This window comes from Myotis daubentonii, chromosome 20 (assembly GCF_963259705.1).
Source record: "Myotis daubentonii chromosome 20, mMyoDau2.1, whole genome shotgun sequence".
Classification (NCBI taxonomy): domain Eukaryota; kingdom Metazoa; phylum Chordata; class Mammalia; order Chiroptera; family Vespertilionidae; genus Myotis; species Myotis daubentonii.
The window spans coordinates 924,968-952,159 of record NC_081859.1 but is presented as its reverse complement, the minus strand read 5'-3'; the positions used below and the strand labels follow the sequence as shown (position 1 = coordinate 952,159).

At 66.4% G+C, this 27,192-nt stretch overlaps 1 protein-coding gene across 2 annotated transcripts; it reads left to right on the top strand.

The window, feature by feature from the left end:
- Positions 1-1,079: 1,079 nt before the first annotated feature.
- On the top strand, positions 1,080-26,793 carry PKP1 (plakophilin 1). Of its 2 annotated transcripts, none has more exons than XM_059677878.1 (14): positions 1,080-1,502; positions 8,225-8,325; positions 16,269-16,660; positions 17,562-17,706; positions 18,419-18,626; positions 19,536-19,713; positions 20,740-20,854; positions 21,558-21,713; positions 22,462-22,638; positions 22,839-22,992; positions 23,459-23,645; positions 24,313-24,397; positions 24,785-24,890; positions 25,242-26,793. In XM_059677878.1, exons 1-13 carry the CDS (start codon positions 1,301-1,303, stop codon positions 24,857-24,859), a joined length of 2,175 nt encoding a protein of 724 aa, XP_059533861.1. In that variant the 5' UTR covers positions 1,080-1,300; the 3' UTR covers positions 24,860-24,890; positions 25,242-26,793. The 2 variants fall into 2 exon arrangements, with proteins under 2 accessions (XP_059533861.1, XP_059533860.1); XM_059677877.1 differs by having other exon boundaries at positions 1,081-1,502; positions 24,785-24,896; positions 25,251-26,793.
- Positions 26,794-27,192: the final 399 nt, after the last annotated feature.

Here is a 27,192-nt window from a genome sequence, read left to right as displayed (position 1 = left end):
GGGCTCCAGTGGGGGTCCGGGTAGGGTTCACGCTGGACTGCACTTACCTTAGCCGTCGGCCACTCGGAAGTATTTTTTAAAAATATGTTTTTATTGATGTCAGAGAGGGAGGGAGAGGGAGAGAGACGTCAATGATGAGAGAGGATCATGGACCGGCTGCCTCCTGCACGCCCCACACTGGGGATCGAGCCCGCAACCCGGGCCTGTGCCCTGACCGGGAATCGAACCCTGACCTCCTGGTTCACAGGTAGACGCTCATCCACTGAGCCACGCCGGCTGGTCAAAAAGTATTTATTTTATTTTAGGTAATCCTCACCTGAGGATATTTTCCCACTGATTTTTAGGGAGAGAGTGGAAGAGAGAGGGAGAGACAGAGAGAAACATCGATGTGAGAGACACACATCGATGGGTTGCCTCCTGCACGTGCCCTCCACCAGGGCCCTGGCCGGGGACCAACCTGCAACCCAGGTCCGTGCCCTCGACCGGAATCGAACCCGGGACCCTTTGGTCTGCAGGCCGGCGCTCTATCCACTGATCCACACCGGCCAGGACCAAGCGTATTGTTTTAATCGAGCCCCTCCTGTGTGCCAGGCTCCACTTTTCGGGGCTGAGTCTGGCGCTTCAAAAGGATCCACATGTGCTTTGCGGGGGCGGGGAGGGGGGTCCCCACGCGAGACAGGTGCCCCAAGTCAGGCCTCGTGCCCCACCCCACTCTCGGCGGGGAACGGCGTGTCCCACACGAGCACTTGGGACCGGGCACGCGCTTCTGCCTCCAGCCGGGAGCCCTCGCCCACCACGGCCCCGCCCGGACCTGGGGCGGAGGCGGCTGGGCCGCGCGGCCACGTCCAGGAGCCGCCAGACCATCTCCTTCCCCAGGGCCCGAGCTGAGCACAGAGTTTCTCCCAGAGCCGGAGGAACGGGGCGGCTCCCGGGAACTCACCCGCGCGTGGAGGGGGGCGGGGGGAGAGGACGGGGCCCGGTCCCACACGCAGGAGCGCCCTGCCCCCCAGGAGCGCGGCTCCGACGGCACAGGCTCGGCGGGCGGAGTGGGAGGTGCAGGCGGGGGCGGTATATCTGGCGGAGGGCGGGCCCGGCCAGAGCCCGGAGCTGCACCAGCCGGGGCGGAGGCGCCAGGAGCAGTCGGAGGAGCCGCGCGCACGCACCCGCACCAAGTCTATGGGCACCCGGAGCCGCTGAGCGCCCTCAGCCCTCCGCCGCCCCGCGCGCCTCCCGCCGCCCGCACCTCGCGCCTCCCGCCGCCCGCACGCCCGGCCCGGCCCGCGCCCCCGCCGCCGCCACCATGAACCACTCGCCGCTCAAGACCGCGCTGGCCTACGAGTGCTTCCCCAACCAGGACCACTCGACGCTGGCGCTGCCCTCGGACCAGAAGATGAAGACGGGCACGTCGGGCAAGCAGCGCGTGCAGGAGCAGGTGATGATGACGGTCCGGCGGCAGAAGTCCAAGTCCTCGCAGTCGTCCACGCTGACCCACTCCAACCGAGGTACCGGCTCGTGCGCCCGCGCGCGCGCGCGCGGGGAAGGGGAGGGAGGGAGTGCGTGCGCCCCTGGCAGGAGGCCGCGACGGCGCGCACGGCCCCGGGGGCGCAGGGGGACCAGGGAGTGTGGCTGAGGCCGGGGCTAAGCCGGGTGCAAACCCAGTGCTCCCCCACCTGTCCCGACGACGGGGCGGTGGGGGGGAGGGGGAAGGGGAGCAGCGGCCCCCACCGTCGGTCGGACTCCAACGGCCCCCTCCTGCCGGGCCCCGACGGCTTTCTCCCCTCCTCCCCCCGTTTCCCACGATTCTCCCTACTGCCCTCAGCTCGGCTGGTGGTGAAGAGGGACCCAGGTTGGCAATTGGGGGTCCCCCTGGGCCCCTGGCTGAGCCCTCATGGGGGCGCATGTCTGCTCAATCTGGGTGCTGGTTTGACCAGGCAGCCCTCCCCATCCCCAAAGTGCCCAGACTGGGTGAGGGGGAGAGGGTAGGGGCCCCCGAAACTCAAGGAGGGAGATACAGTATCTGATGGGAAGGGAGATACAATGTATCTGACGGGAGGGAGATACAATGTATCTGAGGGAGCTTGTGGAGAAACTTCAGGCCAAATGCTTTCATACAAAGAATCACACACCAGTTCGTGAGCCTTTGGTCTTTTTAGTAAAAATTGAGACCAATGGGAATAAAGACGAAAGACTGCAAACCAGGATGTGAGGACGGGGTCCCGGCCTCACGGGAGAGAGGGTGCTGGTGAACAGGGGCCGGGGGAGGGAAGAGACTACAACCCCTTCCCCCAGGTCACTGCCCGCCGCTGGCTTCTGTCCTCTCTTACTGTCCTGTTGGAGGGAGAGAAGTGGCTGGCTGAGAGCCCCCCAGGACCCCAGATCCTCAGCCCTGGGCTGGGCCCCTGGCTCCTCTCCTGCGACCTCCGCCGACCTCCGCTCAAGGTCACGCGGCCCCCAGAGCCTCTGTCTCCTCCTTTAGTGGGTGCCCTCTAGCTGCTCACTCGAAGGTTTGGGGTAACAAAGGCCCCATTTCTGGCCTCGGTCCAGTCACAGCTGCGGCCAATCTACTCCGGTCCCTGCACCAGGCTCACCTGTCCCCCTTCCCCTTTGGCCTCAGCTCCGGGCTCGCAGCCCCTGAAAACCCTCAAGGCAGCCCTGGTGCCCAAACCCTCCTCTTCCCACCATCGTGGGTCCCCCAGAGGCCTTCGGCCAGGGAGGGCTGACCCTGGTGGCTCATGGGTACCTCTCCATACACAGGGCTCCCGGGCCTGCCCCTGCAGGTGTGTCCCGGGCCCCCACCTGCGGCCAGGTTCCCACAGGGGCCAGGCCCTGGCGGCATCGGCACTGGCATCGGCTTCGGGGCTGGGAGAGGCGGTGAGGTCAGCCGAGCTGGTGCGTCTGGTTGAGCGGCTTTGTTTCATCAGCTCCCTGTCCGCCCCGTCAGCTCCACCCCAGCCTCCCCTGCTCATCCCAGGCCGCTGGCTTCCCTCCCTCTTCCTCGAGCTCTTTTGTACCCCAGGCACCCGCTCTGGTGCCTGGGAGCGGGGCTTGGCGGCGGTGAAGGGCCACCCTCCCCCCAGGACACGTCCCACGTCCCTGGACAGACTGGGACCCTGATTCCGTGTCATCCACGAGATTCTCGGGCCCCCGGGGCCCATCAGGGATCTCCTCGTGAAGAATTCGGGGCTGGGGGGCTCTTCCCCTGAACTGGCCCAGAGTGTGGGGGACAGGGGATGTGGTGCCCACAGGGATCTCGGCCGGAGCCCTGGCCTGCAGGGGTGGGCTCTCCCTGCAGGGGTGCTGACCAGGGGCCGGTGGGGGGTTAAGGAGACATTTGTCCACACGGGGGTTCTTGGTGGCTTTTGAAGCTTCCCCAGATCCCATCTGACCCGACCCCAAGCCCCGCTGCTGCTCCCTGGGGAGACGGGGGGGGGGCCCTAACCCCGTAGCGCCGTTCGTCAGGCGCGTCTCCTGCTGCTGGGACAGCTGGGACTTTCACCTTCAGCCTCGGGCCTCCCTTCTCCCACCTCCGTTGGCAGACGCGTCCCTCTCCCTGGACAGATGGGGGTGGGGCCGCAGACTGGGGGTGCCGTCTCCCTGTCCCTCACAGGGCACAGGGACTTGAGGCCTCCTGGGGGCAGGCTCGGGCTAGGCCCCCACTCCCCCAGGCCCAGGGGGGCCCTCCCGGACCCCAGACCGTGCCCAGACATCCCGTGTGGGGTTGTGTTTTCGGGACCGAGGCTGGGGCGGGGGCTGGTAAGAGGCAGTTGTGCCTTAGCTTGCTCGGCGGCGAACCACTAATTAAACTTCAAATGAACCAATTTTGGCTTCTTTACCGCGAATCTTGGCTCGAAGTGGAGTTTGAACCAGAATTTCCGCCGGCCTGTCGCAACGCATGCAGCAGCGCGGGCATTCCAGGGGCTCACACGGCAACCGCCGCGGCCCTGGCTCAGCTCATTGGCGGAGAGTTTTTTAAACACACACACACACACACACACACACACACACAAACACACACACACACAAACACACACACACACACACACAATTCTCTCTGCACCCACAAAACTGTGAATCCCCACCCGCAGTCGTCCTAACTGTGCAACCTGGGACCCACTCCTGGGATGGGGCATGGCACCCAGAAGGTGTGTGATGGCCTATGTGGCCTTATCTGTAGGTACATCACACGCACATGCACACACACGCATGCACATACACACACGCATGCACACGCACACATGGCATGTACAGGAGCCACGCTCCAAGGAGCCCTGGAGCCGCTGGGCAGTGGGCAGTGGGCAGTGGGCAGTGGGCAGTGGGCAGGGACTCTGCCACGGGTTTTGCCGTGCCCAGAGCTGGGCGGGGTCACCTCGGGGAGGTGCAAAACGCGGGGAGAGCGCTGGGCTGGGAAGGAGGGAGACAGGGAGACGGCGCAGGTGGGGTGGGTGTGCCGCCTGGGGAGCTGGGGGTGAAGGATGAGTCACCTCGGCAGAAGCTCGCCTGTCCCCACGGGAGGACGAATCCATGTGCCCTAGCGAGGCAGGCAGCCGACGCTCCCTGCAAGCTTCTGCAGGTGAGAAGGCCTGGCGGCTCCCAGGGTGCAGGGCTGGGCCTCCCCGGGGCCGGTTTCCGATTGGCTGGGGCCAGGTGCAGGGTGTGGGCACAGCAGCTGATGCACTAGGGAGGCACCGCCCCCTGAGACCTGGGGATGGTGCACAGGTGGGGGCGGGGGGGCAGCCAGGTTCCCTGAGGAGCACTAACCTTTGCCAGGGGCATGTCCACCCATCTGGAGAGACAGTGGGATGAGGAGGGTCACCTGGAAGGGGGGGTGACTCCCTGGCCACTCTGGACCAGGAACCCCACCTCAAGAAGGCGACCTCGGCTCTAGAGCTGCGCTCAGCTGCTCTCTCTCTCTTCCTGGTTTCCCTGACCAGCCAGCAGGGGGCCTGGGGGCCTTCCCTGGGAGGGCTGGGCAGGGGCACCACCCTCACCATGCCCCGTACAGAGAAGACCATCGGCCCCGGGTGACGGGATCGGGGTGAGGTAGTCAAGGAGGGCTTCATGGAGGTGGTGAGCTCTAGAGAAGCTGGGGACCGGGTGGAGGGGTGAGAGCGGTCGCACCCGCCCCCTTAGTCTCATGGAGAAGCCGCATGTCCTGGCTATTGAACTAACTTCGAGGCTAATACTTACCAGCCAGACCCCCCAGTCCCCGCCCCGCCCCCCCAGGCTCAGGAAGGGGAAAAGTCGCTTTCTGTTGTGCGAGCAGCTCTCCTGCGAACAGAGCTCGCCTCCCGCCTGCGCCCTCTGACCCCAAGGCCCACCGCCAGGCGTGAGCCCAGGGGCGCACGGCTCTGGCCTCCTCCCTCCCTCACAGCCTTGGGCCAGCGTGATGGCCGCCCCGTTCCCGCAGGGAAGGCGAGCCAAGCATCTACGGCGGGAGTCAGGTGTCTCCCCCCAAATCCATTTTTTTTAAATATATTTTTATTGATTTCAGAGAGGAAGGGAGAGGGAGAGAGAAACACCAGTGATGAGAGAGAATCATGGATCGGCTGCCTCCTGCACGCCCCCTACTGGTTGGGGATGGGCATGTGCCCTGACCCTGAATCGAACCGTGACCTCTTGGTTCCTAGGTCGACCCTCAACGGCAGAGTCACGCCGGCTGGGCTGACCCCCAAATTCAGGAGCCTTAGGCCTTGGCCCGACCGGAAGTGAGAGTTACATGCCCACCCCTGTCACCCCTGGAGAGGGGGGCTGGCATTCCAGGGCTGGCCTCGTCCCCCCCACTCGCACCCCGGCCTCCACGGCAGAGAACGCCCACCAGCCGCAGGAGAACGCGAGAGGGAGGCGCAGGCGCCGCTGCGAGGGAGGGATGCTCTCCGATGACCGAGGGGTGGTGACCTCACCGCTGACAGGTCCGCCTGGAGACGGGCGGAGGCCGTGGGAGCCTGCGCTCCCCGCGGGAGGCCTCCTGGGGCCCCGGGACTGTCTGTCACCACCCGGAGTTTCCATCCGGGAGCCGCTGGCTGACCCACGCCTGCCCTTTGGCGAGAACTGCCTGTGCGTAGGCAACAGCCAGGTGCACGGGGCCTGCCAAGCCGGGCAGGGAGTCAGGTGCGCGGACGGAGGGAGGCGATGGGACGGGCCGTGCGCCTGGCCCCCTGGACGCCTGGACTCAGCCCCTCCCGGGCCCCTCCTGACAGAGGCCTCCTTTATAGCGGGGGGGAGGGGGCAGATTCTGGAGAAAGGGGGGCAGCAAGGAGCTCGCCGTGAGTCCGGGCCCCCAGGACGAGCCTGTGGAGTCGGGGACGGGCGGCCCGGGGAGACCGAGGCCGGCGGCCAGGAGGCTGTGGGTCGCGTAGGTGAGGGCGCCTCTTCCTTGTGCTGAACCCCGACCCTGGAGCGGGGAAGCCGGCGTCCCTGGAGGCCAGCGGGCACGTGCCACTGTAATCACCCCCTCGGGCCCCGGAGCCCTGTGGGCCTTGGGGTGCACAGAGGGCACCCCTTTTTATGGAGGAGGAAGCTGAGGCCCACGTGGCTCGTTGCCCAAAGGCCGGAGCCCAACCAATGTGAAGGCCTCCCGGCTCCCGGGCCGCGAATGGCCAGCGGATCGGCTGTGATCGGGGAACGGGGTCAGGGGTCAGTGTCCTGGCCTCTGAGGTCGGGGAGGGGGGGCAGGGGGGCAGGTGGCATTGCACAGAGGAGGTGGCACCAGGCAGGGACACCTGACACCTTTTTTTTTTTTAATTTTTTGTTTATTGATCTCAGAGAGGAAGGGAGGAGGAGAGAGAGAGAGAAGCATCCATGATGAGAGAGGATCACGGATCGGCTGCCTCCTGCAGGCCCCACACTGGGGATGGAGCCCACAACCTGGGCCTGTGCCCCGACCGGAATCAAACCCTGACCTCCTGGTTCATAGGTCGACGCTCAACCATTGAGCCACACTGGCCGGGCCACCTGCCACCCTCTAAGGCTGCTCCCCCTACTCTCGCTCATGGTGCAACGCCCCTCCCCCCTCCCCCCTCCCCAAGGCTTGGGAGTCTGAGTGGGGGTGGCAGGTGGGGTTGGGGCTCACGTACCAGGTGAGCCTCCAGCAAGCCCCACCCCCTAGACAGAGCCTCGAGGCTGCCGCCGGCCGACCCCTGAGGAAGACGGGGGGCCACCCCCCTAGGAGGCTCTCAGAGGCCCCTGAGACCCTCACTGGACTAGACGGGGGCCCAGTCTTGCTCTGGATGTCGGGGTCACGGGCGCCCCTCACACTGCAGCATTGGGAGCGGGACTCTGGGCGGGGTGTGACTTGGGCCCAGATGGCAGAGCGGGCAGAGGTGGCCGTGGCCGGTCAGGACAGGCCTCCTGGGGGAGGACGCCTTGAACTTGGGTCTGAACTGGTGAGGCCGATGGTGGAGGCCGATGGTGGAGGCCGAGGAGAAACAGCAGACAAGGCGCGGGAGCGGGGTCCCGGCCTGTCGCTGTGAGCCTGTCTCAAGGACCATAGGGGCTGTCCTTCAGGCCCCCTCGGCCCCTGCCATCTGGTGAAGGGGCGAGGAGAGAAGGGGACCCCCCAGGAACCCCAACCCCACGCTGCTGTGCGATGCAAAGCCATCTGCCGCTAATGACACCGTCGCCCCAGAAGCCTGTCATTGTGGGGCTCGGGGCTCCCAAAACAGTAATTAATCCTCACCCCCTTCTCCGGCCAGGGATGCAGGAAGGGGCGGGAGGTCCCCCGTGGGGCCGGGCGGAGGGCGGAGCCAGCATCCTGCCCCCAGGTCGACTCCAACCTGCAGAGGCTGCTCTGCGGCCCTGACCTTGCGCTCCGGCCGGCATGTCCCTCTCCCGCGGGTCCTCCCCGAGCCGGAGGCTCATCCTTGTGGGACGCGGGGTCCTGATCCCCTGGAATGGGACGGTGCTGCTCCAGGGCCCCCCGGGCCAGCTGTTGGCCTGTAGGTGTCAGCCGACGCCACCGGAGAGCTCCAGGGGCCCCAGGAGGGGGTCGCCCGAGACTCTCTGTCCCAGCTGCTGTCTGCAGGCCCTGGCAGGGGGAGGGGGAGGAGGAGGAGGGGGAGGAGGAGGAGGGGGACAGCACAGGCCCCTCTGGTCCCTGCCTCTCCCACGAGGTGCAGACCTGGCCCCCTCGGGGGGCGTCTGGCCCTGGATGGAGGCGATGCCTGACAAGGAGGGTGGGTGAGGAGCCTGGCCAGCCACACGGTCCTAACCCCTGCCTTCCCCTCAGGTTCCATGTATGATGGCCTGGCTGACAATTACAACTACGGCACCGCCAACCGGAGCTACTACTCCAAGCTGCAGGCGGGCAGCGGCTCGTGGGGCTACCCGGTAAGGAGCTCAGGGGCGCCGAGTGTCTGCGGCGGGGCGGGGGGGGGGGTCTAGGGTGCAGGAAACCGCACGGATGCAGAGGGGGGACCCCCAGCTCCGCATCTCCTGTCTGGGCTGAGGGGATGTTTCTGGGTGCAATTCTTCAAAAGCATCAAGAAAATATCTTTATCTTTGAAAATCCTCACCCACGGATATTTTTCCATTGGTTTTTGTCAGAGTGGAAGGGAAGGAGGGAGGGAGGGAGGGAGGGAGAGAAACATGGATGTGAGAGAGACACAGGGATGGGCTACCTCCTGCACAGACCCCCAACCGGGGCTGGGGATCGAACCTGCAACCCAGGTACATGCCCTTGACCGGGAATCGAACCCGTGACCCTTCGGTACAGGGGCCGGCGCTCTGACCACCGAGCCACACCAGCCACGGCCGCAGGGGGCTCTTCATCCCCCCCCTTGTCTGGGCTCCTTGGATATTTCTGAATGTCTCCAAGGAGACACCTTCTTTAAAAGCGTCCGCCAAAGGTCACTTTTTCGAGCCCGCTTGGCCGCGTCTGATCGGGTCGCACGGCGGATGTGAGCTCTCTGGGGTCCGTTTGTGGTTGGAGCGAGGTCTAAGGTTTTGTTGTTGCTCAGTTGACGCGGGTAGAGATGATCTTAGATCCTGTCCTCCCAGCCCAGGGGTCCTCGAACTACGGCCCGCGGGCCACATGCAAACACAAATGCTGTATTTGTTCCCGTTTTGTTTTTTTACTTCAAAATAAGATCTGTGCCGTGTGCATAGGGATCTGTTCATAGTTTTTTTTTTTTTTTAAACTGTAGTCCGGCCCTCCAGCGGTCTGAGGGACCGGGAACTGGCCCCCTGTTTAAAAAGTTTGAGGACCCCTGTCCCAGCCCCTTGCCGTCTTCCCAGGCGACTCCCAGGACGTCTCCCGGCCCCATTTCTATGGCTCCCGTGGATGTCGATTTCAGCAAGTCTGTACTGTTGTTGGAAAACTCCTTTTCGAGGCCCTCGAAGCATCGTGCGGGCGGGAGTGGAGGCTGATTGCCGTGGGGGGCTGGGCCCCGTCTGCGAGGGGCTCGTGGCTCAGTGACGTCACCCCCCGTTGCCGGGGTCCTGGGCAGGGGAGACGGCGGGGGTGGGGGTGTTTATGAGCCAGGAGTCCTCTTGTTGTTGTTGTCAGCGTGTTCCTTCCCCCTGAGCTTCTCGTTGGGGCTCATTTAGGAGGCCTGGTGTTTGGTGTTTGGTGTGTGTGTTTGTTTTTGCTGAGGGACTGGAGGGAACACGAACCAGGATCTGCTGCAAACCCAGGTCCCTCCGTGCCTTTTTTTCTGATTCTTAATGTCAGCTGATACCCTGGGTGCAGCGTGAGTCCAGGGGACAGACCCTGAGGGGGCGGCGGGTCAGGCCCAGGTGTGAATCCAGAGCTTTGACACAGAGCGGCCACCAGGCAGACAGGTGGGGTCGGCGAGAGGCAGGAGGGCGGGGCGCTGGGTGGGACCCGCAGGCAGGCGAGGGGAACAGTCTCGCTGATGCTGACGATGCAGGTGGTACCGGGAGGCTCGGCCCTGCCGGGAGACTCCAGGTAAACCGCCCAGCGCCTCTGGGTGCTGCCCTCCCATCTGGGAAACGGGGGCGGGGCCACCCGGGAGCCGACGTCACTCACAGGCTGATACATTGTTGCAGCAGCGCTGCGTGTAGCTGACTTGGTTACAAGCAAGAAACTTTGTAACCAGGCGCCGTGGACATCGCCCTTGGCCCACCGTGAGCATTGGCTCCAGCTCACCGGCTCCCAGTGCACCCCCCCCCCCCGTGTCCTGACCACCAGGGAAAATCCCTTCCCTTTCCCGCACCCCAAGGCCCACCCTCCTGCCCCTCCCTCCTGGCAGGGCCTCAGACATGACTCACGCCAGGGCACCTGCCGGGGCACGTCCTGTCTCCTCTCAGCTCTGCGGAGGCTCTGGGAACGGCAGGGAGCTGCGTGCACACGGGGCTTTGGCCAGGGAGGGCCGAGGAGGAGGAGGAAACGGAATCATGCCTATTGGAGCCAGGCCCGCCGGCAGATGAGCGAGGGCTGGGCAAGGGGGCGGGGGGGGGGGGAGCAGCAGGGAGAAGGAGAGCAGGGGGAAAGGTAACAGAGGTTGGGGCCCAGCGGGTCCCCTGCCTGGGGACCTCCCGGCCGAGATCGGACACACACAGGGGCCGTGGGACCCCCCCTCCCACCCCTCAGTGGGAGGGAGAGAGGCAGGCCTCCCCCCCTTCTCTTTGCAGAGAGCCAGTGTGGCCCCATCCAGCAACCACCTGACTTAGTACCAACCGCCCCCCCCAGGCTGACCTCCTCCCGGCTCACCCCCCTCAGCTCCGAACGCCTTTGCCAGATGTGCCAGTGGTTCCTCGGGCCACGCCTGCCGGGTCTGCCTGCTCCCGGGGCCCAGGGGAGGGAATTGAGGGGCCACAGCTCCCTTCTCCCCTACCACCCCCCACACACACAGGCCTGGCTCCGGCTCCCAGAGCGAGCGAGGGAACGATGGGTGTGTGTGCCAACTCCGTGTCCCCGTGCCAGCCGTGACTCACTGCCACCCGCCCGGGGAGATAGGAGGGTCCCAGGGGGGCCCCAGGCGCTCCCCCAACAAGAACAGACGGCATCGCACTTGCCGAGGGACAGGACATGCCTGAGAGCGAGGAGTCGGGAGCTGCAGGGACGGGCCGCGCCCAGGCCCCGCACCCACCCCACCCCACCCACCCCCACCCCCACCCCCACCCAGAAAGCACAGCCGGCTCCCAGCCCGTCCTCACAGACACCTGGCTGAGCCCGGGACACTCCCTGTATTTAAACTGTGGCAGAAGCCAGCGGCAGGCGCCTCTGTCTGGGGTGCCCCCCAGGGATGAGCCCCCTCCGTAAGCGCCTGCTGCCCAGGGCCCGGCTGCGTGGGCAGGGCTCCCGTTCGTGCTGATTTCCCAGCGTCTCAGAGGCCTGAGGTCCCTCCTCCAGGCCGAGGGGTGGGTGAGGCCTGGGCTCAGACCAGCTCCTGGCGGTCCTGACATCCCATAGCCTGTGCCCTTGCTCAGAGAAGTCGGAGAATACAGCCCCGGCCGGTGTGGCTCAGTGGGTAGAGCGTCGGCCTGCGGGCCGAAGGGTCCCGGGTTCGATTCCGGTCAAGGGCACGTACCTGGGTTGCAGGCTCCTCCTCCTCGCCTGCAGGAGGCAACCCATCGATGTGTTTCTCTCACATCGATGTTTCTATCTGTCTTTCCCTCTCTCTTCGGCTCTCTCTAAAAATCAGTGGAGAAATATCCCGGGGTGAGGATTCACAGATAACAAAATAGAAAATAAATGGTGGTGGGACCAGATGACCCCCGAGCCTTGCCCCGCCCCAGCCCAGCGCCAGGCCCACCCTGCTCCTTCCTGGCCACAGGGGAGTATGCCCAGGAGGAGACAGGGACCGGCCCCCCCACACCCCACCCCTCACCCCACCCCCAACGCCAAAGTCCCACCTTTGGTGACTCAGGCCGTGGCTCCCACGCTCCCTCCCTCTGCTGAGCCAGCAGGCTCCCTGCCCCCCTCCCCCCCCACCAGCGCCCAGCCCTGGGCCTGGAGTGCCCCCTCCCAGCAGCCTTTGCTGAGAAAGGGCCTGTGCTGTCCAGACCCCTGGCGAGGGTGGGGCAGAGCTGCCCGCCACCTGCCCGGTCCCCCTGCCACCGCTGACTGCCCAGCCCTGACCCCAATCCCAGGAGGGTCCATGAGGCGCTGAGGGGGTCAGCGGACAGTAGATCCCACCCCCGGGCGCTCCCAGGCCAGACCCCCTTCTCAAGAGAGCCCTCCCCGGGCCTGAGGGGCACGAGGCCGCCTGGCACTGCGTGGCACCGTGTGCAGGGCTCCCTGGGAAGGGTGATGGAGGTGGCCTGCCGGGCGCTGCTGGGTGTGCCGGCCGGGAGGAGCAGGGCGCGCCCCGGAGAGCCGGTCGGGCCGGCCTCACCTGGCTGGTTTCACACGGGCTCATGGCCGGGACCAAGGCCTTTTCATCCCGGCCGGCCCAGCATGTCCCTGGCTCCCAAGGGGCCTGGGCAGCTTTGGTCTGGTCAGCCACGGCCACCCAGCTGCTGCCGCCCGGGGAAGGGCACGGGAGGCTCATGGATCCCGGCAGCTGGCCCCATGCTGGGGCCCCCACCGCCTGGCTTGTCCCCAGAGAGAACACCCCTCCCCCCAGCAGCTCCTGGAGTGGCCCGAGGCCCCCTGGTGCCCACAGTGGCCCCGGGCACCCCGTGCCAACCTCCAGCCGAGTCTCCACCTGGCACAGATGCCCTCACATCGATGTTTCTCTCTGTCTTTCCCTCTCTCTCTAAATTCAATGGGAGAACATCCTCAGGAAGGAATGAAGAAATGCAGGCTGGGAGCGGAGGGCGGCAGGATGGGGGGCCGTCTGAGCAGAAGCGGGGCTTCTGGGCCGGGGGCTGGGAGGGGCGCGGCCAGGCGCGTGTGGTGTCCACAGCAGAGACATTGCGGGCTCCGGGGAGGACTCCGGCTAGCGACGCTTTGTCTGAGGGAGGTCAAGGTTGGCACCCCCCCCCCCCCCGGCAGGCGCCAGGCCTGCGGACAGGGCGGGCCTGCAGAGGCCCCGGATCTGGGCCTGGGCCGTGGAGACCCATGAGCCGGGCTCAGCCTGGGCACGGGAGTGGAAAGGGGGCGTCGGAAGATCCCCAGATGGGGGGACACGAGAAGCTGCCCCTTCCCTCCCGCCCGGTGGTCCCTGTCCCGGCCGATGGCCTCGGGTGCTGACTGGGGGCCTCAGACGGGAGGGCAGGGGGGCTGTGCTCAGCCCTGTGAGGCCCCTGGCTGACGCGAGCCCTGCTTGGCTTCAGTCTGGTCACCCCGTAGAACTGTCCCCTCGCCCACAAAACAGGGGGGGCCTCTGGGAACTTCCTGGCTCAAGAGGGAAAGGAAGCCAGGCCAGCCAGTGTTGCTCAGTGGCTGAGCATCAACCTATGAACCAGGAGGTCAGGGTTCAATTCCCGCTCAGGGCACATGCCGGGTTGCGGGCTCGATCCCCAGTGTGGGGCGTGCAGGAGGCAGCCGATCCATGATTCTCTCTCATCACTGACGTTTCTGTCTCTCTCTCTGCCTCTCCCTTCCTCTCTGACATCAATAACATTATATGTTTTTTAAAAAGAAAGAAAGAAGGAAAAGGAGGAGAGACGCGGGCTGGGGAGCGCCCGGGGGGGTAAGGGCGGGAGGAGGGCGGAAGCTGGGTGAGCCCCAGCGCCCCGTCATTAGCAGGAAGGAGGCAGCACAGAGCCTGTTGCGGGGAGAGACCCTGGGCGCCCCCTTGGAGGACAGGCAAGGTGTCGCCTCCCCAAGAGCCCCATGGTTCCCCGGGGGGAGGTACACCTCCCGGGCGCCCCCTGCTGCCCAGCCCAGTCCTCTCTGTGTTGGAGGGGTCGGCTCCACCCCCAGGAAGTCAGGCTCTTGCCTTTGGAATGTTCTATGACCATCGCAGCGGCTGGAGGTTCCCAGGGAGGCCGGAGAGACCCAGACAAGGGGGTGTGTATTCAGAGGAGGCTCGGCCAGCAGATCGCTATCTGTGTGTGTGGGGGGGGCGGGGGGAAGAGTGCCTGGGAGCCAGCTCTCCTATCTGCTGGGCCAGGTGTGCGTTCCGCAGATGGGAATGGAGGGGGCATCCTCGTCGTCGCGGTGACTGGGAGGCACTCCTGGCTTTCGGGGCCCCGGGGCTGCCAGGCTCCGGTCCCTGCACAGAAGAGGATTGTCCTCCCGGGATGCCAGCCGCGCCCACGCCGTTCCTCCGGGTGCCAGCTGGCTGGACCACGTGCCTCTGCTTTTATGCAACTGCGAGGCCTTACCTGTGGCCCCGGGGGGAGGCCCCCAGTGCGGACCCCTTGCCCGGGCTGTCCTGGCTTCCGGGTTCACCCCCCTCTTGTGCCCGCCTGGCAGCCCCTCGGGGGGGGGCGGGGCTTTGGCTGTCAAACCTTCAGCCGGGTCCTGGGGGCGGCCGGCCTGTCCCCACTGTGGGCGTCAGCGGGACACGGATGTGCACCGCCCTACGTGCTCCACGGACATTCGCTCGCTGGGTCCTCCGGGGGCACAGCGATTGTCCCACCAGATTTACAGACAGGGAAACGGAGGCCCCTGGTGTCAGTGACTGGCCGGGGGCTGCCCACGGGGCCAGGGGTGCAGGCGGACGTCAGCCCAGAAGTTCCGGCTCCAGAGCCTCCCCACTGCCCGTGTCTCAGCCCAGGGAGCCTGAGGGCTGTGCCTGGAGCCCGCGGTGCCCGCGCCATGTGACTCAGATAGAAAAGGGAGAAGGGCCCGGCTGGCGTGGCTCCGGAGGTCACGGTTCGATTCCCGGGTTTCGGGCTCCATCACCAGTAGGGGGCGGGCAGGAGGCAGTTGATTGATGTTTCTCTCCCTCTCTCCCCCTTCCTCTCTGAAATCATTAAAAGGATATGTTTTCAAGAGAGAGAGAGAGAGAGAGAGAGAGAGAGAGAGAGAGAGAGAGAGAGAGAAAGGAGAGCAGTCACAGGCGCTAGCTGGGACACAGGCCGTCTGTGCAGGGAGGGCTGGGCCACCCCAGACAGTACCGCCCACCTGCCCCAGGCACAGGGGAGCTGGGTGGGGTTCCCAGAAATGGGTGAGGCTGCTGGAATGTGGCTGGTGGGAGGCTGGGAGTGCAGTCCACAGGTGTCCCCCCTGCCCCCTCGGGACCCACCAGTACCCCGCCCCATGGCCCGGCCGCCCCTGCTCCTCCCCAGCCGGGAAAGCTGAGCCCCAGAGCCCCTCTGTGAGGGCCCCCCGCGGGGTCCCAGGGGCGCTGGGTCTGCACCAGGATGAGCGCCCGGGTCCTCCTCAGGTGACAGATGACGGCGGGCGTGTCCTGCGCGGAGAACAAGGCGCTCCTGTCCCTTTTCCATCTAAGGCTGCGGCTCGGGAGCCACTGGCTCTCCCCGGGAGAGTGGAGGCGAGGGGGCGGGGCCTAGCTGCATAGTTGGCGCGTTATCTGCAAGGTGTGCAGTCACCACGCTGCCCCCTCCCCTGCCCCCTGCCCGTCCCTGCTCACTTCCCTCCCAACCCCCACACCCCAGCTCCCCCAGGGCAGGAGGGTTGGACCCAGTGTGGGGAGAAGCCCGCCCCTGCCCGGGCGCACAGCTGGGTGCGTGGGTGGCGTTGGCGAGCGCCATGGCCCAGGCCCAGGTGGCGGTGGCACCGTGGGCTCCAGGCACAGCCCACAGGCTCCGGGGCTGAGACCTGGGCAGCGGGGGGGAGGGGGGGGCTGGGCCAGTGGGCAGCCAGGGGCACGTTACTCACCCCAGCGGGCCTTCACCCACCCTGGCTTCCTGCTCTAAGGATCTCCCACAGAGAGGGAGGGACAGGACCCCCGGCCTGGGTGACCTCCGCCCCCACCACACACACGTATACACACACACTCACATAGTCACACACACACACTCACACACACTCACACACACACTCACATAGTCACACATTCACACACACACACACACACACACACACACACACACACACACTTTTTAAAAAATATATTTTTATTGATCTCAGAGAGGAAGGGAGAGGGAGAGAGAGAGAAACATCCATGATGAGGGAGAATCATGGACCAGCTGCCTCCCGCACACCCCACACTGGGGATGGAGCCCACAACCCAGGCCTGTGCCCTGACGGGGAATCGAACCCTGACCTCCTGGTTCAGAGGTCGACGCTCAACCGCTGAGCCACCCTGGCCGGACTCGGGTCTGTTCTTTAAAATGATGGTCACCGCCTCTAAACTGGTTTCATCATCCATAATGGGCGGCAGCCTTGAGTTTGAGAAATGATATGTCGGACGCCGGGTCAGGCTCCTGGGCCTCACACCTTGTGGGGCTCCGTGAGCATCGCTTGGGGCCGGGGGACCCTGCCCTGAGCCGCCCCCTCTCTTGGCCAGCTCTACAATGGGACCCTCAAGCGGGAAGCCGACACCCGGCGCTTCAGCTCCTACAGCCAGATGGAGAACTGGGGCCGCCACTACCCGCGGGGCGCCTGCCACACGGGCGCGGGCAGTGACATCTGCTTCCTGCAGAAGATCAAGGCCAGCCGCAGCGAGCCCGACCTCTACTGCGACCCGCGGGGCACCCTGCGCAAGGGCACGCTGGGCGCCAAGGGCCACAAGACGGCCCAGAGCCGCTACAGCTTCTACAGCACCTGCAGCGGCCAGAAGCCCGCCAAGAAGTGCCCGGTGCGCCCGCCCTCCTGCGCCTCCAAGCAGGACCCGGTGTGCGTCCCGCCCATCTCCTGCAACAAGGACATGTCCTTCGGCCACTCGCGGGCCAGCTCCAAGTGAGTGCGGCTGGGCGGGGGCGGGGCCTGGGCTGGGGGCGGGGCCTGTGCCAGCGAGGGGGCGGGGCCTGTGCCAGAGAGGCAAGGGATGGAGATGGGGATGGGGCCTTGGCTGGGGGCGGGGCCTGTGCCAGAGAGGCGAGGGATGGAGATGGGGATGGGGCCTTGGCTGGGGGCGGGGCCTGCGCCAGAGAGGGGGCGGGGCCTGTGCCAGAGAGGGGGCGGGGCCTGTGCCAGAGAGGAGAGGGATGGAGATGGGGATGGGGCCTGGGATGGGGGCAGGGCCTGTGCCAGAGAGGAGAGATGGAGATGGGGATGGGGCCTGGGATGGGGGCGGGGCCTGTGCCAGAGAGGGGGCGGGGCCTGTGCCAGAGAGGAGAGGGATGGAGATGGGGATGGGGCCTGGGCTGGGGGCGGGGCCTGGGATGGGGGCGGGGCCTGTGCCAGAGAGGTGAGGGATGGAGATGGGGATGGGGCCTGGGCTGGGGGCGGGGCCTGGGCTGGGGGCGGGGCCTGTGCCAGAGAGGAGCAGATGGGGGGATAGGGTGGGGACTTGGCTGGGGGGCGGGGCCTTTGGCTGGGAGGGGCGTGGTCTGCGCTGGGAAGGGAAGGGGCCAGGGAGGGACAGGATGGTGGACATCCCCTGGCCCCTCAGGGATGCTCACGGAGCCTCCTCCAGGGTGAGCCTTTTCCCTCCCCTGGAGGAGCTGTTGCACAGAGGTGTCCCCAGGTGGGCCTGGTCCCCAGGTGGGCCTGGTCCCCAGGTGGGCTTGTCCCCAGCTGGGCCTTGCCCTGGCTCTCTCCAGGGCAGGTGTAGCTGTGCCAGCTTGGGTGTGCAAAGATGATGTCCCAACCCCTGCCCAGGGCCCCTGTGACCCACCCCCACGGCCACTCCCCACAGGATCTGCAGTGAGGACATCGAGTGCAGCGGGCTGACCATCCCCAAGGCCGTGCAGTACCTGTGCTCCCAGGATGAGAAGTACCAGGCCATCGGGGCCTACTACATCCAGCACACCTGCTTCCAGGATGAGTCGGCCAAGCAGCAGGTACCTGGGTGCTCACCATGCCCTCCCCCCGCCCCTGCTCCCACTCCCACCGTTGGTCTGGGCAGGGCCTGGCTGGCATCCGCCTGAGCCTGCATTTACAGATGGGGGGCGGGGGGCACGGTCAGCTCCCTCCCACCCTGCCCAGCTGCCTGGGCCCAGCAGTGTGCTTGGCATTGCCCAAGGTCAGAGCTTGGCCAACTTGACCTTCTGCGCAGAGCAAAGCCCTTCGGTTGCATGGACCTTTCCCATCTGGTCTTCACCACCGAACCCCAGGGGAGGAAATGGGGCTCAAGGCAGGAGGAGGCTCCCCTGAGTGTGTCTGCCAGGAAGTGGGGGAGTCATGGTCTGAGTCCCTGTCTTTTTTTTTTTTAATATATTTTTATTGACTTCAGAGAGGAAAGGAGAGAGGGAGAGAGAGTGAGAAACACCAATGACGAGAGAGAACCATGGATCGGCTGCCTCCCGCACGCCCCCCACTAAGGATCGAGACTGCAGCCGGGGCCTGTGCCCTGCCCGGGAATCGAACTGTGACCTCCTGGTTCCTAGGTCGATGCTCAGCCCCTGAGCCACGCCGGCCGGGCTCAGTCCCCGTCTTGGCTCCTGGTCTGGCCCGTTCCCATTGGGCCGCACCACGTGTGTACATGGGGGCTGGCGTGCAGGCCTCCGAAGGGCAAGTAGGGCCTGTGGTCTGAGCCGCCTCCCTGTCCCCCAGGTCTATCAGCTGAGCGGCATCAGCAAGCTGGTGGACCTCCTCCGCAGCCCCAACCAGAACGTGCAGCAGGCCGCGGCCGGGGCCCTGCGCAACCTGGTGTTCCGGAGCGCCACCAACAAGCTGGAGACCCGCCGGCAGGGCGGGATCCGGGAGGCCGTCAGCCTCCTGAGGACCACCCGGAGCACGGAGATCCAGAAACAGCTGACGGGTAGGCAGCCCGGCCACGGGGGTCGAGGGCAGGGCGGCTGGGCGGGTCGTCCCCCTGGGCAGGGCCACCCACAGGTGCAGGCTGCTGTCCTGGGCGCCCGCGGCGCCAGCTGTGGCCGGGCTCCTGGGGGCCAGATGGTGACGCTGGGCATGGTGCATGCTCGCGGGGGTCCAGGCCTTTGGAGGATCCTGGGCAAGAGGTGGAAGGCCACTGTCCAGGCGGGACCCCCCTCCAGCAGACCTGGGGGTTTCTAGGCGACAGGGGCAGGGGCCAGTAGGTCTCCAGCATCTCCCCCGTGTCCAAAAATACGTGCTGAACACGGAGGGCCGGGCCCAGAAACCCGTCACTACGCAGCCTCGATTGGACGGGGAATGTGAGGCCAGGACAGTGGGACAGGGATGCGTCTTCCTGGAATGACTCTCGGGTAGAAAACAGAGACCAGTGGGAGACTCTGAGTGTTACAATTCCGATTGAAAACCACCCATCAATGGTTTTTGTTGTTGTTTTAAACATTTTTATTGATTTCTGAGAGGAAGGGAGAGGGAGACAGCGAGAGAAATATCAATGATGAGAATCATTGATCGGCTGCCTCCTGCACACCCCCTACTGGGGACTGAGTCAGCAACTCGGCCATGTGCCCTGACGGGGAATCGAACCCTGAGCTCCCGGTTCATAGGTCGACGCTCAACCACGGAGCCACGCCGCCCAGGCCGACCCGTGGTTTCGGATCACCGTCCCTGTGCGTTAATTTTGAGCTTCACAGAAAGCTCGGGAAACGATGGGACCGGAGATCTGATTGACCAGGTCTAGCTGCATGGGACAGTGCAGTAGGCTTGTTGGCCAGAACAGGCTGAGGGGGCCCCCCTGAGCCGGCATGTGACGGGGCCACTGTCCCCCCCCCACCCCCAGGGCTGCTCTGGAACCTGTCCTCCACGGACGAGCTGAAGGAGGAGCTGATCTCGGACGCCCTGCCCGTGCTGGCCGACCGCGTCATCATCCCCTTCTCCGGCTGGGGCGACGGCAACAGCAACCTGTCCCGGGAGCTGGTGGACCCCGAGGTCTTCTTCAACGCCACCGGCTGCCTGAGGTGAGAGCAGAGGGCGTCCGCCCGCCCACCTGGGGCCCTGGGGCCCGGCCGCACACCCTGCACCCCTCCCTCCCCCGGGCAGCTCCAGCTCAGCCAAGACTGCCTGGGCCAGGGCACAGCCGCACCACCCCTGGCCGCGGGGGCCGGCTCCGGGGCTCGGCCACCTCCCCACTCTCCTCGCCTTCTCTGAGGGACCCCGGCCGACACGGGCAGGCATCTCAGGGCGGGAACACTGGGTCTGCCCATCCAAACGGGCCCTCCCTCCTCGGCCCCTGGAAAAATGCGCCTCTTGTCCCATCTTGAAGAGCCTTCTTTTAGACAAAAGTCTATCCCGGCTGCTCATGAGTCACCTCCGGGCTGCGGGCAAAAACCCTCCCCAACGTTCATCATTGGCATGATGTTGGCGCTTCCTGGCCTCCGTGGGGTGTGGCGAGGCCCCTCAGGGCGCTGGGGGGCGGGGCCTCACTTCCCCACATCTTTAGGAGCTGGGAGTGGGTGCCAGGCGGGGCGGGCGGGCGTGGCGGAGCGGATTCCTTAAGGGGGTCACACCTGCTCCCAGGGGGTTGTCTCCCCCAAGCCCTGGGGGCCCTCACAGGCTGGGGTGCCGTTGGCAAGGGGCTCTGGATCTCAGCTCCCCCCCACCCCCCAGCCAGCCGCCCGGGGAGCAGAGGCTGGAGATGAAAGACCAGGCCCAGGCTGCGGGGCGGGACCTCTGGCTCCCGTCCCAGATCAGCACCGTCCCAGATCAGCACCGGCCCCCCAGCGCCCCCAGAAAGAGATGGGCAGGCAGGCAGGCGGGGCTCCATCCAGCCCCTGGTCCACCGGTGCCCGGGGCCACAAGAGCCACGGACACGCGGGACCGTCGGGCTGGTGGACTCTGTGGGCGGACAGAGAGGTGGAAAGGGCCTCGCCGCCAGAGCCGGCCCCTCGGCTTCTCCTTCCCTCCTCCCTCCGCTCCCCTGTCCTCTCTGGGCGCCCCCGACCAAGCCTCCTGCAGGCGCCCACCACCCCCTCTCCGCCCCTCAGGAACCTCAGCTCGGCCGACGCCGGCCGGCAGACCATGCGCAACTACGCGGGGCTCATCGACGCCCTCATGGCCTACGTCCAGAACTGCGTGGCCGCCAGCCGCTGCGACGACAAGGTGAGGGCGCGGCCCTGGGGGCACCACCATCGGAAGGGACAGCAGGGCCTGCGGACAGGACCTGTGCCGGGCTGCTCAGCCTGGTCCCAGTGGGCATCTTGCTTTTTTATCTATCTATGTATCTATCTATCTATCATCTAACTATCTAAATACCTATCTATCTATATCTATACCTATCTGTCTACCTACCTATCTATCTATATTTTTTGTATTGATTTCAGAGAGGAAGGGAGAGGGAGAGAGAGAGAGAAACATCTATGATGACAGAGAATCACGGATCGGCTGCCTCCTGCACGCCCCCTACTGGCTGGGGATGGAGCCCACCACCCAGGCGTGTGCCCTGACCGGGAATCAAACCAGTGACCTCCTGGTTCATAGACGGACCGGGCTCGGTGGCTTTTGAACCTACAGATGCCAGGACAGCTCCCGTAGCCCTTCTGACCCCTGGCACGTTGGCCAGAGCAGTAGACACACGCCTCTGTCTGCTGCCCTACTAGGTGCTGGGCCCCTGGACAGGCACCTCCCACGTGCAACCTTCCCATCAGCCCAGAGCAGGTGACTTCAGCCCCATTGTACAGCCAGGAAGACTGAGGCTCCCAGAGCCAGTCTGAGCCGCCAGTAGGGGAGACAGGCAGCCGCCCCCTTGGGCCTCGAGCCCGGGCAGCACCCACCGCGGCTCAGGCCCACGCTCTCTCGCCCCCAGTCCGTGGAGAACTGCATGTGTGTCCTCCACAACCTCTCGTACCGCCTGGACGCCGAGGTGCCCACCCGCTACCGCCAGCTGGAGTACAACGCCCGCAACGCCTACACCGAGAAGTCCTCCACCGGCTGCTTCAGCAACAAGAGCGACAAGATGATGGTGAGGGGCCCGGGCCCCTCCCGCCACCCCACCCCCACCCCCACCCCCAGGCCCGGCCTCCCGCCCTCTCTGACCACGGGAGCCTGCCGCCCTCCGGGAGCTGGGCAGGGGGCATCCGACCCCTGCCGGTCTCACAGTGTCCCCATGGTCCCCCTTAGCGCTGAGATTCGGGGTGACCAGGGCGCTAACCCCTCTCTGGCCTGGTCCCCATGGCCTCAGAGTCTCTGGGTTCCCCAGAAGCAGAAGGTGCTGGGCCCTCTGGGGCAGGAAGCAGCGTGGCGTGAGCCCCCACAGCCGCCACCACGCGCTGCCAGGCTGGGCCAGAGGCTGGTCCCCTCCCGAGAGACGGGGCGCCGTCTCTCCTCGGACCTGACCCCGCGGCCCACGGCAGGGCCCTCACTGTTGTTACATTTCTTAGTTGATTTCAGAGAGGAAGGGAGAGGGAGAGGGAGAAGCATCCATGCTGAGAGAGCATCATGGATCGGCTGCCTCCTGCACGCCCCACGCTGGGGCTCGATCCCACAACCTGGGCGTGTGCCCTGACCGGGAATCGAACCCCGACCTCCTGGTTCCTAGGTCAACGCTCAACCACTGAGCCACACCGGCCGGGCCTCCCTCCCTCTTTCTCGTGGCCCCAGTGAGGGAAGGGCCCCTGGGTGGGCGCCAGGGCGGAACCAGGCCCTGAGGGGGGGGGCAGCTTGGGTTCCGTCCCTGCAGAGGCGCCTGCTGACCTGCCCTTGGTCCCCAGAACAACAACTACGACTGCCCCCTCCCTGAGGAGGAGACCAACCCCAAGGGCAGCAGCTGGCTGTACCACTCGGACGCCATCCGCACCTACCTGAACCTCATGGGCAAGAGCAAGAAGGACGCCACCCTGGAGGCCTGTGCGGGGGCCCTGCAGAACCTGACGGCCAGCAAGGGGCTGGTGAGGAGGCCCCCGCCCCCCGCTGCCCCCTGGCCTCAGCCCCCTGCAGGCTGCTCCCTGCCCCTCCCCCCCACCCCTCCATCCTGAGTCCCGTGCAGGAGAGGAAGGGCCAGGCCTCTCCTTGGGGTCCCCCACCCCCTCCTCCTCAGCCCTGGGGCCCCGGGGAGCTCAGGCCGGGCCTCACTGGGTCCTCTGTCCAGATGTCCAGCGGCATGAGCCAGCTGATCGGCCTCAAGGAGAAAGGGCTGCCGCAGATCGCGCGCCTGCTGCAGTCGGGCAACTCGGACGTGGTGCGCTCCGGCGCCTCCCTGCTGAGCAACATGTCGCGCCACCCGGCGCTGCACCGAGCCATGGGTGAGCACCGGGCCCAGGCCCCCCCCCACAGCCAGGCCCCCCCACAGCCAGGCCCCCCCAACAGCCAGGCCACCCCCCCCCGACAGCCAGGCCACCCCTCCGACAGCCAGCCCCCCCCCAGCCAGGCCCCCCCCCCCCCGACAGCCAAGCCGCCCCCCGCCCCCCACAGCCAGGCCGCCCCCCACAGCAAGACCACCCCCCCGACAGCCAGGCCGCCCCCCCCCCACAGCCAGGCCATTCCCCCCGACAGCCAGGCCGCCCCCCGTCCCCCACTCTCCGGGGCCACTGGAAGGTCACCTTCTACCCGCCTCCCGGGGCGAGCCTCCAGGAGGGACGCTTGGAGGTGGGAAGGAAGGGGCCGGTCACCTGAGGGGGACAGCAGGTGTGGGAGGCCCCACCCGGGTCCCCAGCCCCCCTCTCCCTTAGTCCCCTGACCCCCCCCCCGCCCGCCCCCCTTCTCTCCCAGGGAACCAAGTGTTCCCCGAGGTGACCCGGCTGCTCACCAGCCACACGGGCAACACCAGCAACTCGGAGGACATCCTGTCCTCGGCCTGCTACACCGTGCGCAACCTGATGGCCTCGCAGCCGCACGTGGCCAAGCAGTTCTTCTCCAGCAGCATGATCAACAACGTCATCAACCTGTGTCGCAGCAGGTGCGCCGGGGGCCCGCCCGCCCCACCCCCTGCCCTGCCCCGCCCCGCCCCAGCCCCGCCCCCACCCCCTCCCCTGCCCCGCCCCCCAGCCTTCCGGAGCTCAGGGTCCAGCAGCCAGGCCCCAGGGCAGCGCCTTCTCGGCCGGGGTCGCCCGGGGACACTGTCCTCAGAGGGTCAGGCCAGCAGGAGGCAGGGGCTGGGCGGGAGCCTTCTTTATTTATTTTTTCCAAATATATTTTTATTGATTTCCGAGAGGAATGAGAGAGAATCATGGATCGGCTGCCTCCTGCACGCCCCCGACTGGGGTCGAGCCCGCCACCCGGGCCTGTGCCCTGACCGGGAATGGAACCGTGACCTCCTGGTTCACAGGTGGACGCTCCACCTCCGAGCCACGCCGGCCGGGCTGTGCGGGAGCTTTAGTCTCTCTCCTCCCAGCACAAGGGCCGGGGTGGGGACCCGAATGGAGGCCCCGGGGAGAACCGTGGGGGCAGCTCCAGGGGGCAGGGGCGGGGGTGGAGTGACAGCCGATGCCGAGCGCAGCTCCTCTCTGGTGCTCCCCGGGGTGGGTCCCCCGTGTCTCCGAGACCCGGAGGTGAGGGTGGGAGGGAGGGGTCCTGACCGCGTGTCCCCCGGAGCCTCGCCCACAATGCACTTCCCGCCTGCGCAGCGCCTCCCCCAAGGCCGCCGAGGCCGCCCGGCTGCTCCTGTCTGACATGTGGTCCAGCAAGGACCTGCAGACCGTCCTCCGACAGGTAAGGCCGCCCCGCTGCGGGCCGGGCGCCCCGGAAGCCCTGGGTCCGATGGCCGATGTCCCCGTGGCCTCTGAGGTCACCCTGGCCAGGCTGGTGGGTGGGGAGGAAGTGGTGGCCGAGGGTGCACCTGCCGCCGCAGTTTGGCTCGGAAAGAAGGGAGACGGAGGGTGGTGGAATGACGCCTGGGTGACGACGGGGGTCCGGCATCTCTGCAGAGACCGAGGGAGGGGGCGGAGCAGGGCGGGGAGGGGGTGTGGGGGGGCGGTGAGACAGGAGGACGGGGTCTCAGAGGCCCAAGAGCCTCCGGATGGGGCGGGAGAGGAGGCGGGCGAGCAGGCCTGCGGGGCGCGGGCGCGGGACCCACACGTTGCTGTCCCCCCTCTGCAGCAAGGCTTCGACAGGAACATGCTGGGAGCCTTAGGGGGGGCCAACAGCCTCCGGAACTTCACCTCCCGGTTCTGAGAGGGGCTGCCCGAGCAGGCTCGGCTCGCAGGTGAGGCTCGGCCCGGCCCCCGGGTCAGGGGGGCCCCGGGACCCCTGCGGCCTTGGCCAGCCTCAGGGTGAGGGGCCGGCCCCGAGCTCCCTGAGCATCCTCACCGGGATGCCCCTGCCCTCATGGGGGTGCCCCTGCCCTCACCAGGGTGCCCCTGCCATCATGGGGTGCCCCTGCCCTCACCAGGGTGCCCCTGCCCTCACGGGGGTGCTCCTGCCCTCACCGGGGTGCCCCTGCCCTCACGAGGGTGCTCCTGCCCTCACCGGGATGCCTCTGCCCTCATGGGGGTGCCCCTGCCCTCATGGGGGTGCCCCTGCCCTCACCGCCTGCCACGACCTCCTCCCTTTGCAGAAACGACACGACCCCCCGGAGGAGACCTCGGCCTGGCCGGAGGGTTGTTCTGCCACCTGTGCAGTATTTGGAAAAGTTCAAGCAACCGAGAGCAAAACCTGAAAACTGTGGAAGACGGAGAGATTTTTAGATTCTTTTTTTCCCCTTGGCAATGGGGGCTGGGGAGGGGGGGGGGGCCTTTCTTGAGTTAAGAGCTTTTTCCCATGTCCATACTTCCTTTGCTGAGAAATGGTATATATATATATGTATAACGTAAGTGTGTGTGCACACGTGTGTGTGCATGGGTGCGTGTGTGCACGTGTGTGTGGGTGCGTGCACGTGTGTGTGTGTGTGTGTGTGTGTGTGTGTGTGTGTGTGTGAGCCTATGGGCTTGGCCGTGAACCACAGGTGCTAGGCAGCTGTTGATGCAGCTCAAAGGCGGAGGAGGCTCTCCTGTGTCTTACCCTGTGCTTTGTGGGTGCCCCCGGGCTCCCCCCCAGGGTCCTGCAGGGGGACCGTCCCCCAGGGGCAGCCCTCCCCCCTCTGGAGGCAGCTTGGCAGGAAGGAGGGGGGCTGGGTGTTGAGGCCTGTGGGTCTCATGGGTCAGTCTGGGTGCCTGACAAGGCCACCGGCCCGCAGAGCCACGGGGCTGGGCTGGGCGGGGGCGAGGCCTGGGCCGCGGAGAGGGCAGCCACACCTGGTTCGCCGTGTGGGGTCCCTCCTAGGGGAGTGGGGTGGGGCCCCGGGGAGGGGGGGTCCCGTGTCTGTGGGCTCCCCCTGTGAGTGTCATCCTAGTCTCCAGGGGCAGGCAAGGCACCTGCTGCCGGAGGAAGATGGGAACGCGGGGCTGGGAGCCACGGGCTGGCCAGGGAGTGACCGGCTGTTTGCCCTTCATCTGCCCTGTGGGGAGGGGCCAGACAGGGGCCATTTCAAACTCCCAGGAGGTGCCTGGGAGACTCAAATGAGGGCGGGTGTGGGGTTTGGGACACACGGAGGAACGGCGAAATAGACCAGCAACGGGATTGTCCCATCAGGCCGCCGGCAAGCCCACGCCTTGGCCAGAGCCGCCGCCCCCCGTCTCCTGGGCCCCAGCCGGCCTGACTCCACCCGAATGAGACAGAAGAGACCCGTCTGGGGCTCCGGCACCCCCAAGACCCCACCTCAGGTGCATTTCAGATGGGAAACCGCAGGGCCTCCTGGGAAGAGCTGGCTGGACACAGGCCTCCGTGTGCTGTGGCCGGAGCGGACCTCAGGGGCCAGGGGGCCAGGGGCCCCGGTGTTCCTGCCCCAGCCCCCGCCTTGCTGGCCCCCCGTGGGGCCTCAGGCAGGAAGTCCCTGTGGCCCATGTCCTTCTGGGCCCTAGCCCGCGGAGCCTGGCGCGGAGGTGGGACGGCTGGGGTGGCAGCAGCCAGGCTGTGGGAGGGGCCGGAGGTGCTGGGAGCTGTCTGGAGCCCCGTCCCCTGCTCCGTGTTGGTGTGAGAGCTCCGCGCTGGCCTGGCCGGGCCCCGTTCGCCTGTGTGATACGCTATGTATTTGCTTTTTTGAAATCAATAAATCGCTGGCATTTCTGTGACCTTTCCAAGCAGTGGATTATTGGGGGGGGGCCCCTCTTACTGACCCCGAGCCAGGCAAGGACCGAGAGTGCCCCTGTAGGGATGGGGATGCCACCCCCCACACACCTGCTCCGTGTCTGGGGTCCACAGGTCCCCCCGGGAGGCTGGTATCACCCCAAACTTCCAGACGACGGAGCGGGGCCCAGGGAGGGAGCAGCATGCCCGCGTCACCCAGCCAGTGGCAGCGCAGGGCGCCCGCGGGAAAACAAGCTTCCAGGGTAGCAGGCACCCCAGTTCCTAAACGAGGACACGGGGACCCAGAGGCAGGAAGTGATCTGTCCAGTCCTGGCCGGGGTGGCTCCGTGGATGGAGCCTGGGCCTGTGGACCGGACAGAACGGTCCCGGGTTCTATTCCCGGC

What these genes read in the sequence shown, in the direction of transcription:
- PKP1 (XM_059677878.1), top strand. Translation starts at nt 1,301, where the DNA reads ATGAACCACTCGCCGCTCAAGACCGCGCTGGCCTACGAGTGCTTCCCC. An exon ending in GATCCAGAAACAGCTGACGG is followed by an intron (nt 18,627 to 19,535) that starts GTAGGCAGCCCG and finishes CCCCACCCCCAG; the next exon opens with GGCTGCTCTGGAACCTGTCC. An exon ending in GGCGCTGCACCGAGCCATGG is followed by an intron (nt 22,993 to 23,458) that starts GTGAGCACCGGG and finishes CTTCTCTCCCAG; the next exon opens with GGAACCAAGTGTTCCCCGAG.